Below are 12,747 nucleotides of genomic sequence, written 5' to 3'. Positions count from 1 at the left end.
GAACATTAAAAAAAAATAACTAAGAGCCTAATAAATGAATTCTGGATGGAAGGCTGTATTCCAGGTTGCTCCAAAATTTGTAAATCGCTCTCCATTTATTTACAGCACAGCCAGAAGGCTGAGACTTAACACTGCTCCCACTCATTTTTTCATCCATCTAAAGCACAAACTCTCAGTGATACTCTACACAGTTGATTACTTTCCTCCTCCACAGGCTTTCTTCACTTCTCTCCCAGAAATAGTTCGCTGTGCTTGACTTCCGCTCATCACTGACCTCCTTCACTCTCCTCTGCCGGTCCTTCCTTCCTCCTAGAGCTCCAGGCTCAGTTCCTTGATGATCTTGTCCAATTCCATGATTTCAATACTACAAGCTAATGAAGCCTCTAATGCTCACCTCCGCTTCCTACCTTCTCCTGGGCTCCAGACCAATATATCCAACTACCTACTTGACGTCATCATTTACATTTCTAATAAGCATTAGAAACAAAATATGCCAAAAGTAAAGCTCCTGACTTCCACCCAAGAACCTGTTTGTCTCACAATACTCTCCATTTTGGTCAATGGCACCACCTTCCAACCAGTTGTTCTGGTCAAAAAACCTTGTCATCCTTTCCTCTTCTCACACCTCTCATCCAATCCATCAGCAAACCCTATTAGCTGTTCCGTAGAAATAAACAAAGACTGACCACTACTCGTTACCTCAAAAGTTAACACCATGCTCTCTTACCAGCATATTACAAGGGGACTGGCTCCCCATTTCTAGCGCTAAATGCTATTTTCAGGTATTTTATGTTCTAAGCATTTTCAAGCCTAAATGCTCCCCTCCTTCAATTTGTGGAAGACCTACAAAGATGGCCACCATCAATTCCTCCTCTGTGTACATGCATGCCACTCCACCATCAAGAGAGGGAAGCTATTTCCACATCCCCCTTGAACCTGTCCTGGCCTCGTGGCCTGCCTTTATCAATAGAATGGGATTAAAAGCAACAACGTGCCAGTTCTGCACCTAGCCTTTAAGAGGCCCCGCAGCTTCTGATTTCACTTGCGGTAGCCAGCCAGGGGCCACTACGAAGTGATGAGATACCGAGTAGAGAAAGATGACCTGGATAAGCACCAAGAGGCCAGACATGTGAGTGAAGTCTTCTTGGACCTTTTATCCCAGCTTAGTAAATGACCCAGAATGATACCACGTGGAAGAGACCTAACCACCTAACAGACCCATATGACCATAGGAAAAAGTAAGTTGCTGTTGTTCCGAGCCACCAGTTTTCAGAGGGCTGCGATAGAGAACTGAAACATCATGATGACAATCAACATCCTAAACAACTAAGTGATAATGGCCAATATTCTAAGGACTCAGGCCTCGTTCAGCTTAGAGTTCCACTAGATTTTTTTTTTTTCCACTAGATTTTAACAGCATTTTTTTTTTTCATTTCAAAGTTTGGTTTGAGGAAACAATAATTCCATAATTTCAAACCTTTTCCTAATCAAGTTAAATGGCCTCAGCATAATTCTCTCAAACACATAATTTATGTACTATGGACTCCCCTTCAGGGCAACAAAATTCCTATACTGTATTGATATTTATTATAGCTGTGTTTATTTACCAAATACTTACCAAACAGCAATTTCAGACCATGATAAATTTTAATAGAACACCGAAAACTGTTTGCAACCAGCTTTCAAGCAAAACTCTGTAGTCAAAGCCCATTTGTAAGCATCAGATTTATGGGGCAGAGATCTTAAGTAAACATGCCAATCCAGGGACTTCCCTGGCAGTCCAATGGTTAAGACTTCACACTTCCAATGCAGGGGTCACGGGTTCAATCCCTGGTCGGGGAACTAAGATCCCACATGCCATGTGGCCAAAAAAAAACAAAAACAAAAACCAAACAAACAACAACAAAAAATTCTATGCCTGTGGTGACTGTTACACACAACTCTGTAAATATACCAAAAATCACTGAATTGCACAAGTAAAGCAAGTGAATTGTATGGTATGTAAATTATAACTCAATAAAAATTTTTAAAAATAAAAATGCCAATCCTATCCCTTGGTCACTGCTCCCACACTGCCACCTCCTGTCTTATGACTCTAGAAGCTTGAATCAGAGTCAACAGTTGATAAAGGAAACTCAGCTAAGAATAGCACAGACTCTCTCCTTCCTCCCAGACGAAACCAACCACCAGCGTTCCTGAATGGATAATTCACTTTTCAAAATTAGTTACTGCTAGAAAAGTTGCTGTCTGAATGCTGCTAAAGACTATTAAAATGGAGTTGCTTCAAAACATATATCAAGGTGGCTCAACAGCTTCACTTTAATACGAAATCCCAGACCTCTAACAACACATGACCTACAGTAGTGTGGCTCACAAAAGCATTTCAAAGTACGGCAAAGATCATGTCCCTCTTGCTGACTGCCCAAAAAAGGTACACGTGCAAAAGCAACTGAACTACCATACTACAGAAAAGAAATACAAGTCAAGTTCCTTACAGGGAAAAGCCCAGCTCTCTGCAATTCCAAAATATATTTTTAAACCTTAGCTGGTAACTCATTTATTTCAAGCAGAATGCAAAACTCAGAACAAAATATGCCTCCTGTTAGTTTATTATAATGGCATTTGGCGTGAACAGAGAATGTAAGTCATCACACAAATCAAAAGGAAACCAGAAACAGAAGCCAAGATTCTCAGTTCCCACTGGCTCCAGGCACATGTCACGTTTTCATAACGTCTTCCTTGTTATCATGGACAGCCACACAGAAGCTACTTATCAACATTTTTTTAAAATTCTAATAAAGTGAGACAGAAAAGTGAGAAAACTTTCTCAAACCGTACTGAGAAAACAACGTGAAATCAAGAAAAATCTCATTGGCTACAACCACTTAAGCAGTCATGCATTACTGATCTTAAACCGAGCACTGCAAAGATAACCTTGCCTATGATTCTTTACCAGCCGTGAAAGTTTCCTAACATTCAGAATCTCAGGGCTATGCGTGTTTGAGAAATTTCCCTAATTCACAAGATTCACCTGTACCACCACTGATAAACCAGGGGCATACCTGTTAAAATATTTAGCATTAAAAACAGCTTTTACCGTCCTGAGACAACAGGGTCTTATGCCCTGGCTAATGGCACCATCCTATTCTATACTTAACAGCTTTTAAAAGGCAGCACTAGCTTTTAAATGGCCATTTAAAGTAAGATATATTTAAAACCACAGTAATTTTTATACATGCTCTACCCCATTTATATGCTAAACATAAGATTCTAATACGGAAATAAGCTGTTCATTTTATTTCCTTTTTTTTTTTTTTTTTCAATTTTAAGGAAGCAAGAAACAAAGACATTTGAGCTTAGGCACCACAGTCTGTTTTAACGGATCCTTCCTGGAAAAATATTAACTATGATATCCCACTATTTTTTCTCTTTCATTCAAATATGTTTTGGCTACGTACAATTCTAATCAAGGCCAAGAGCTAAATCATGAGGAAGTTTAAGCTAGAAAAAGCTGGAAAATACACAAATTCTCATAATTTAAAAAAGTAATGGAAAACGAATTAAACCACCATCCGCTCAGTTCCCCGGCGTCAGCAACTTTCCTGTTACCTCTCCCATGCCCAAGAGCCCACAACATAACAAAAAGGAAATCGGCGCTATTTACAAAATCATATAGGGGCACACCAAGGTTCCCCAAGATACCAGTGACCCTTCCAACCAAAGTCAGCCACCGTCTTCCAAAGTCAAAACAATTTTCACACCCACCCTCACCCCCAAGGAGGGAGGGAAATTTTTTTTTAAAGCTTATACCTCCAGAGTGAAGCCAAGTCTTCATGTGCTGTATCTTTCATATCTGGAACAAAAAGTGCAACACCATCACTGGTACTCAGTGCAATCTTCTCTTCATTCTGGATGCACGGGACCTCAAACTCTGTGAAGCACTGCTATAATCTTCCCCAACTGGGGGGTATCTGAATGCAGAAAAGCAACATTCCTTCCACATTCCCTTGTGACTTGGGTAATCAGCAGCTAGGCTTGGTCTGAACCAAACTCAACAATGCCCCTTCCTGAAATGGTCCCACCCAGCTCTGCTCCCCGTCAAGAGTTGGGCCATCCTACCATGCATCAAATCACCCCCTGGGCCTGCTCCCCTGTTTAGCTGCTGCAAGCCCATTGATCCATCTCAGAGTGCTGCCATAAGCATTCTTCTGCACCGGGCTCCCAACATGCCTTGCACAGCAGGTATAAAGGTCACTGCTGCATATGTGGGTATGCCTGCCTCAGGTGCCCACATGATGATGGGATGGAATGCAATGACTGCTAAGCACAAAGAACTCCACCCAGAAGTCCAGCAGGCTCACTGGCAAGGGCTGGTGCACAGCATTCAATTCACTGTCACCAGTACCACCTCTTGACCCTCCTATAGGTGCTGGGCATGTGGATCACCAAGGTGCCTTCTCTGCCCTCTCCCAAAGCCTATTCAGACAGTGGAACAGTCCAGATAAGGAAAACTACAACACAGTTCCAAGGTTCAGTTAGAACAAAATTGTAACATAGATTTCCGGCAAATGTCCCTGGGCAGGGCTTCCCCAGTAGCGCAATGGATAAGAATCTGCCTGCCAACACAGGGGACACAGGTTCGATCCCTGATCCAGGAAGATCCCATGTGCCGCAGAGCAACTAAGCCCGTGTGCCACAACTAGTGAGCCTGCGCTCTAGAGCCCACGAGCCACAACTACTGAGCCCACGTGCCTTAGAGCCCATGCTCCACAAGAGAAGCCACCGCAATGAGAAGCCCGCACACCGCAACGAAGAGAAGCCCGCATGCAGTAACGGAGACCCAACACAGCCAAAAATAAATAAGTGAAATAAAAATTAAAATTAAAAAATTTTTTTAAAAATCCCCTGGCAGAGAAAGCAAGCTCTATTGTTGTTTTTAGCCATTTCTGTACAAGCAAAGGACTTACTTGATTGCTCTCTAAATCAGTTAAAAAAAAAAAAGAAAGTTGTCTCCAATGTACTCACTCCTATTTACTTTGCTAGTAAGACAGTAACATTCAAAATCCTCAGCATTTTAATGCTAATGCAAATCAGCTACAAAATTTAATCTACATTGTTAATAAACTGAAGAAGTTTCCATTGATAAATACTTTCTGCCACTGGTAACATTTTACTTTATGTGATTTCCTAAGCAGCAACTCCTGTTTGCCATAAAGTAACAAGTAAACTAAGTATGTTTTTAGGTTGGGCAAAAGCCTTTAAGAATAAAACAGGCAGTCTATTAACCAGACAATGTTTTTAATTCCCTACACATGGGGGACAAATTCACACCAGCCTGGAGAAGGAAAATCAGGAGAGTAAAGCAAAGTTATTGCATTTACACACAGGTCAAGACATTTAATGTTTAAATTTAGAAACTCTCAAATGTTAAAATGCCTGTCCTTCAACACAACCATCTGCCTATTTCTTATTCAACATCTGAAGAAAATTAAGATACAGTGGCTAAACATGAAACCAATTAGAATTTGAAGAATGTGCTTACATTTTTTTCCAGTAGGTAAACAATTCAGACTATGCCTTTAACCTTTTTTTAAGGAGCTATGACTTCTCCCGCAATTTTTCAATTGTTTATTAAACTGAGATCAATTTAGATAGTTTTCAGTACACGTTCTATTGTTTTAGAAGCTTTTAAAAGAGAACTCCATTCTGCTATCTAAAATAACTTGACCCCTACCAAAATTCCCAACTAGAACTAAATCTGTCCACGCCAAATCCCTTTCCAACTATCCTGATGAAAATTAAGTACATGGAGAAGAGAAATCCACAAAAATCCAAACAGGCTGGCAAACAAAAACACAATTTGTAAAAGTGCTTTACCTGGAAGAGAGCTCAATCTAAAAATAGGCATAGGGGGCTTCCCTGGTGGTTCAGCGGTTAAGAATCCGCCTGCCAAGGCAGGGGACACGGGTTCAAGCCCTGGTCTAGGAAGATACCACATGCCGCGGAGCAACTAAGCCCATGCGCCACAACTACTGAGCCTGCGCGTTGCAACTACTGAAGCCCGCACGCCTAGAGCTCATGCTCCGCAACAAAAGAAGCCACCGCAAAGAGAAGCCCGCGCACCACAACGAAGAGTAGCCCCCCGCTCACTGCAACTAGAGAAAGCCCGCGCGCAGCAACAGACCCAACGCAGCCAAAAATAAATAAATAAAATAAATTTTTTAAAAAATAGGCATAGGGACTTCCCTCGTGGCACAGTGATTAGGAATCCGCCTGCCAATGCAGGGGACACGGGTTCAATCCCTGGTCTGGGAAGATCCCACATGCCGTGAAGCAACTAAGCCCGTGCTCCACAACTACTGAGCCTGCGCTCTAGAGCCCGCGAGCCACAACTACCGAAGCCCACGTGCCACAACTACTGAAGCCCGTGCACCTAGAGCCTGTGTTCCGCACCAAGAAAAGCCACCGCAATGAGAAGCCCACTCGCCACAACCAGCGAAAGCCTGCGTGCAGCAGCGAAGACCCAACACAGCCAAAAATTAATTAACTAATTTTAAAAAGAAACTAAAAAAAAAACACTCTTTAAAATAAAGTAAAATAATTTTAAAATAAATTAAAAAAATAAAAATAGGCATAGGATGACCTGTTAGGTAGCCATCTCTCCCAGCCAAGCACCAGGGAAATGCACAGCAAACCCTTTCCACCCTCCAGCATACACACCCTCACCAATATCTAACCAGACGCTCTGGCTGCCCTAGTTTAAATTAACTTCCAGCTTACTACTTGGCCCAGGTTGGGAGTGGGGGATGGTAGGGGGGAAAGGAAGAAACTAACCCCACCTTGCAAAGCCCAGCAACGCATAAGCCAACACCAGCACCACCGGGAGGAAGCAGAGCCTTTCAAGTCAGAGCTACAGAGCCGGGATCTGGCCCGCTCTGGAGAAGGGAGCCATTTCTCCAAAATACTTAAGAGATTAAAACACAGTCTCCAAACATTCTGTAAACTGACACACTACATATGCTTTCCGAAAAGTGCAATCCCCCTTGTTTAAGTAGCAAAAATCTTCAGCCTTCTCCATCTCTTGGTGCTTATCTGTAAGCAAAAGTATTTTTTAAATGGGGGCGTGGGGGGGGAGTGGGGGGAAGGCCTGGAGACAAAGGCGGGTTTGCAGAAAGCTGTCTTACTTGCAGTGACTGAAAGGCGCTTCTGGGCAGGAGAAGCCCAGGCGTTCACTCACGTGTTCCAATCCCGGCGGGCGAGCTACCAGGGTAAAGGCAAATTCTTCTCCTCTCAGATGTGCGGACGGCCTCCCAGGCCTCTCAGACTCGTCGCCGCCAACTCGGGACAGAGAAGGAAAGGCACGCCACACCCGCGCGTGTCTGCAGCTGCTTCCGCCTATCCTGCACTTTCAGGTGGGGGGCGGCGGGCTGGAGCGGTCACCCATTGCTTCCTAATTCCCACAGATACCCAGAAACTGCCCTTTGAGACTTTGATTTCCTGTTGCAGCAACTTGACCTACTCTGCCGGAGAACATGTAGCTGTGAGAGCTTCCTCAAGCGACTTTATTACCAGTAACAATAATCCAGTGGCAGGGGCCACAGACAAGTCGTCTATTCCTTCACAGCAGTACCAACACACATTCACACTCACACACACACACCTGCCAGAAACTTTAGGGCAAAAGACGAGAAACGCCAAGTCATACAGCAACCCAATAACAGTAAGAGGAAAAGTTGTTTTCAGCTGTGTTGAGTCTCTCCTCCCAATGGTTGAGAACAGAATCAATGAGAACATAATAAGTAAGCTCACCTTTGCCTTTTGGGGACCGAGTGCTCAACTTCTATGAGTTTCCCGTGCAGTTCCACTTTACCTGCGGACACACAAGAGGTGGAGGGGCAGTTGGCCCGGTTTAGCGTTTCTCTGGGCCCGAAGGACCCGCACAGCCTAAGCAGCGACACGAGTGGCCTCCTGAGACCCCGAAAGACACCCGGACGTGGCTCAAAGCCGAGAGAGAAACCGGCCCCGCGCGGGTGGGAAGCTGAGCCCCTGGAGGCTGCGTGGGTGTAACTTACAGATGGGTGGGAAGGGGGATCAACTGGCTAACCCACTACATCGGGAACACTCTACCCGACCCCCCCCCCCAACCCCGTCCGCTTCCCCAGAGACTCCAGAAGACAAGCTCGGGGAAAGGGGCTACGTGGGCTTTCTTCAGGAGGGGCGCCCAGGCCCTTCTCCCGGGTTCAAGCCCAGGCCCGCCGGGAACTGGCAGTGAGCGGCGGGAAAGGCTCGAGGACCGCAAGGCAGGAGCGGCAGAGCGAACGTCCAGAGGCGCAGCTCAGCACAGACTGCATAGCGCGCGAGGGACGGCGCAGCACCCGCCACCCCGAAAGGCATGTGGCTCGGAGTGGGACCTGAACACAGCCTTCCCCCGGGCGTCCCACCCCCGCGCGCCTCCCCGCCACGCACGGCCCCCCGCCCTCGCCGAGCGCTCCCCACCAGTCCCGGAGGCCGCGGCCCGAAGCCTGGCAGCCCGGCGCCACAGCGGGACTCGCTCCGAGGCGACCCGTGGTCGCCCGCGCCCACCTGCCCCTCTAGCTCGTTGTATGCGGGAAGGTCGAGCAAATAACTCGGGTCGCCCTCGCCCGCCTCCCGCAAGGTTGAGGGGAAGCGCGGGGCCGCCCGTGCTAGGCACCACCCGCGGCCTCGTTCGGCAGCCGGGTCAAGGCCACTTTGAGTTCTCCCGCGGCCGGGGTCTGGGGCGGGAGTGGAGGCAGCGAACCAACACCACAAATAACCGGCAGGGAGAGGAAGGAAGGAGCGAGAAACAGGCGTTCGCTCTCGTTCCCCAAGCAAGGCCCGGCGGGCCGGAGCCTGGAGCACGCGCCTGGGCCCGGGCGGGGCGCGGGGCGAGCACACCCCCCCTTCCAGCCCCGCTCCCAGGCGCCACACAGTCCCCCACGCCTCCCCTCCGAGCCCGCGCCGGGGCTTTCTTGACAGCGCGTTCGCTCTCAGCCCTCAAAGCCCGGCGGGGGAGGGGAGCCGCGGGGGCCGGGTAGGCGCCCGGGCTGGGAGAAGGGCCCCGACCCACGCGTGCAGGCGCCCGGGCCTCGTTCCCTCTCCCCCGCCCGCCCAGGCCGGGGCCCTGTGTGGACAACCCCGTGTCAGCCGCGGCCCGACCCCGGCAGGCCCGGGCAAGAGGCGCGGGGCTGGGCAGGCGTCCCGGCGGAGCCCGGCCGGGGCCCACCTGAAAGCGCTTCGATGGCCTTGAGGGCCCAGCTCTCGTCCGGACAGTCCACAAACGCGTAGCCCGTCTTCACCAGGAAGGGTCCCGACACCGGGATCTTGGCGTCCTTGAAGATACTTTCCAGGTCCGAGGGGACGGCGTTCTCGCTGAGGTTTCCGATATACAGTTTGTTCATTGTGAAGAGCGGTTGTTTAAAAAAATTAAGAGAAAAACGAAAAATTAAAACCACCCACAGCGATGGATGGATCCGGCGGGTTTTGTTCCCCTTCTCTTCTCGCCGTTAAAATACACAGACACACTAAGAACCAAGGACAAGAACGAGGAGCGAAAAATCAGATCCGAGGGTTTCTGTTTTTCTTTTTCTAGGTATTAAAAAAAAAGAAGAAAAGAAAAAGCCTTGCTACAACCCAAACGCATCAACGAGTCTTCCTAACTCGGAGGAGGAGGCGGGATTAGCGAGAAAAAGGAGGAGAGGAGGGAGGGGGGGAAACTACTTTTTGTCTCTTACTCCCCAACCCCTCTGGCATCGGCCAGCGGACTGTGAAAATATCACACTACGTGAGGGCAGGCGCCGCCTCCCCATAAAAAACCCAGAAGGGTGACTGGCAGGGGGGAGGGGAGAAGGGGTGGAGGGAGGAAGGCGCAGGAGGCGGAAAAAATCCGCTCCGAGTGTCCGGCTTTTTGAATGAGCCACGTGTTCAAACTACAAATCAACGTCTCACGTGAGGAATCCCAGCGCCTCAATTAGAGTGGGCTTCGCAGGAAAAAAAGAGCTAGCAGGAGGAGGAAGAGGGGGAGGGGAAACGAGATTGGGCGAGGGACCGTGAGAAGGCGAGGAGGAAGAGGGGCGGAAAATGCTAAAGGAGCCGCAGCCGAGGCATGGAGGGGAGCGCGGCCGGGGGAGCAGATTGTCACCACGGAGTTTAGAAAGGGTTATCTGGTCGGGGCGGATCCGGAGGGGGAGGGGAGAAATATTGATTTTTTTTTTTTTTTTTAATGAGATAGGAGTCGGGGTGCTAACTAGGCAATTCCTCAGCTCTATTTACCGGAGTTTTCAATGTTCGATTTTTAAAAAGAGGTAATTAACAAAGCCAAAGAGTCCCCATACCGAACTCGCCTTGTGGCTTTGATGACACAAGTGTAACCTCGGCAAAGCCGCGAGCACCTTCCCAGGGCTGGCAGGGACGGAAACGCAATGAGGGGGTGTCTGGGTGGGTGGGTGCGGGCGGGAGAGGCGGGCAGACGCGCCCCACCCTGTGCCCCCTTTACAGTCGCGGGCACCGGGGAAGTGGGGCGGCCCCGAGCCAGGGGGATGGGGGATGGGAGCCCGCGGCGTCCTGGGCGGGTGTCTGGGCGACACCTCCTCCGCCTCCGCCTGCGCTCGCGGTGGCTTTGGGCTTCGCGTTTGCCATTGGTTGCGCGATTCAGAAAAGGCTCCGGGATCAATGAGGCCGGGGGCGGGCTTGGCCACCGGTGGGGGAGGGGAGCGCAGGGGCCGAGGTTTCTGGCGTGGGGATGGGGGCGTCCCGGGCCTCGGAGGCCGGAGCCGAGAATTCAGAGTGGGAAAAGTCGGTATTTAAACGGAAACCATTTCTTCCTGTAGTTTCCAGAGGAGGAGGAGGAGTGGGGTAGGCTGGTACTTTTATTTAAAGAATTTTAGTTGGAGAACTTGGGACTCTTAAAACAGGAAGACCGCTCTGCGTTACCCCTAGGTGGTATTTGCACTCGAAAAATTGCTCGAGTCTCTTTCTGCTTCTTTTCTGCCCGCATTTGGCCATGAGAACCATTCATAATTTCCCCTGTGTGTAACGAGTACAATGGTGGGTGTGGGGGGGAGGGTCTGGGCCCGGTGGAGCCTTACTGGGCCGACAAAATGAGGACTGGAGACGAGGAATACGGAAATGAGTGCTGGGGTTCTTCTGGAAATCTCCAAGTGTTTCATGATTGTGTACTCCACTCAAAGGCTTCATGTGCACCAGGATACTTGAGGTTTATTTTTAACAGGTATTCCATGGAAAAGAATGCTTATTTTTAAAAAGTGATTGCAATTATGTATAGGATGGAAATATAAGCCAGAATCTTTAATGACTTAATACTTATTATTAGAAAAATGTATTGAGTAGTAGAGAAAGTACTGTTTACACTGAATCATCTTCAGTAATTATGACAGTTGATATAGTTCATTTCTTTTGGTCCAATCCGTATATGGCATTTAAAGGTGTATGATTTCCAATTGAAAGATGAATGGCGGATTATTTTTTAAATATGTGGGAATTATTGCATGGTATAAAGAGCATTTACATTTTTTCTTTTAAAAGGAACATAATTTTGTGTTAAGAAACCGGAAGGTGTCAGATCATCCATTTTAAATGCAACTGTTTCTTTCTAACAGGTTTTTCTTTTCCTGCCAAGCAAATCCAACTTTTTAAACGTAAACTCACTTTCACAATATTTTCATTCACATTTAATTTAGTGAAATGTTTTTACTTTACGATACGGAGGGGGCAAACATGTTCTTGTGTAATCATGTTTTGAACTGCGTTATGAGCTATGTCTTCAAAGAACGTTTTGGTGGTGAAATTTTAAGTTTCTGGTTAGATTTAACTTTTAAAAAGAGCTTACTTATTTTTCCTTTTCATGTTTTTGAAAAGAGAACCTTCGTTCTAAAAAAAGGGAAAAAAATATATGTATTCTTTATGACTTCTGTGGTATTCAAAATGTAAATATCAAATTATGAATTTATTTTTCATTTACCTGTTGCATGTGATCAAAAGCTATTTGGAGAAATATGCTTTTCATTCACTTAGTAATATTTGCTTTTCTCTAAATTTTATAGTCTGTTGACCATTTAAGTTTTAGTAATTTTTCATAAGAACAATTTTATACGTTCAACTTGCTTTCAAAAATCAATTGAATGGTGCCTTCTGGATTCTTGACTGTACTTGCTCTTATTAAAACTGAGACCTAAGAAAATACTTCTAAAGCAGGGGGTAAAATGTTTATTTTCCATAAATACTAGTCCGTGCCTGTCTGTCACTATCAAACAAATCTAACAGCTGGAATTTAAAACAAGTGTGTGCTGTTTTGATGAATATGTTCCTGGGGCTCTTGTGAATTTAATCTGTGTATTATTATAACAAACTGGATACTCCGTCTAGGACCTTAAAAACATACACGAGTTATATAAGCTCAGACATCAAAAAGGGAGGTAAATACAGTCCATTCCACTTCGAATTTTCCTAGCATTTGAGGGATAAGTATATAATCAATGGCTGAGTAGGAAGAGCATGGGTAATTGGTTTTTTTACTGGCATTTCAAGTGTAAAAATATCTTCGGTGGATTTTCAAGAATGAATATAAGGTTAATGTAACCTCCAGTCTGAATGAGTCTCACACAAGAAATTAACCGTGTGTATGGGCTACTCCAAGTTCTTCCTGAAGCAACTGCAGCTCCTAATTAATGTTAACTCCACGAAGGACTCCCACCCATTGTATGTGCTCTG

General features: G+C 46.8%; 1 protein-coding gene across 2 annotated transcripts in view; it reads right to left on the bottom strand.

Annotated features, from left to right (window-relative positions):
* The window catches only part of IGF2BP3 (insulin like growth factor 2 mRNA binding protein 3), a 137,912-nt gene extending 128,493 nt beyond the window's left edge, over window positions 1–9,419 (bottom strand). For both annotated transcript variants that reach the window (XM_065883523.1, XM_065883524.1), the window contains exons 1-2: window positions 9,245–9,419; window positions 7,810–7,870 (exon numbers count right to left, since the gene is read on the bottom strand). In XM_065883523.1, the coding sequence (XP_065739595.1) occupies window positions 7,810–7,870; window positions 9,245–9,419 (236 nt within the window). The remainder of the gene's footprint in view (window positions 1–7,809; window positions 7,871–9,244) is intronic.
* Between the last annotated feature and the right edge of the window lie 3,328 nt (window positions 9,420–12,747).

Source organism: Phocoena phocoena, chromosome 9 (genome assembly GCF_963924675.1).
Source record: "Phocoena phocoena chromosome 9, mPhoPho1.1, whole genome shotgun sequence".
In the NCBI taxonomy this organism is placed as follows: Eukaryota; Metazoa; Chordata; class Mammalia; order Artiodactyla; family Phocoenidae; genus Phocoena; species Phocoena phocoena.
Note: the sequence above shows the minus strand (reverse complement) of the source record. Positions and strands in the feature narration are given on the sequence as shown.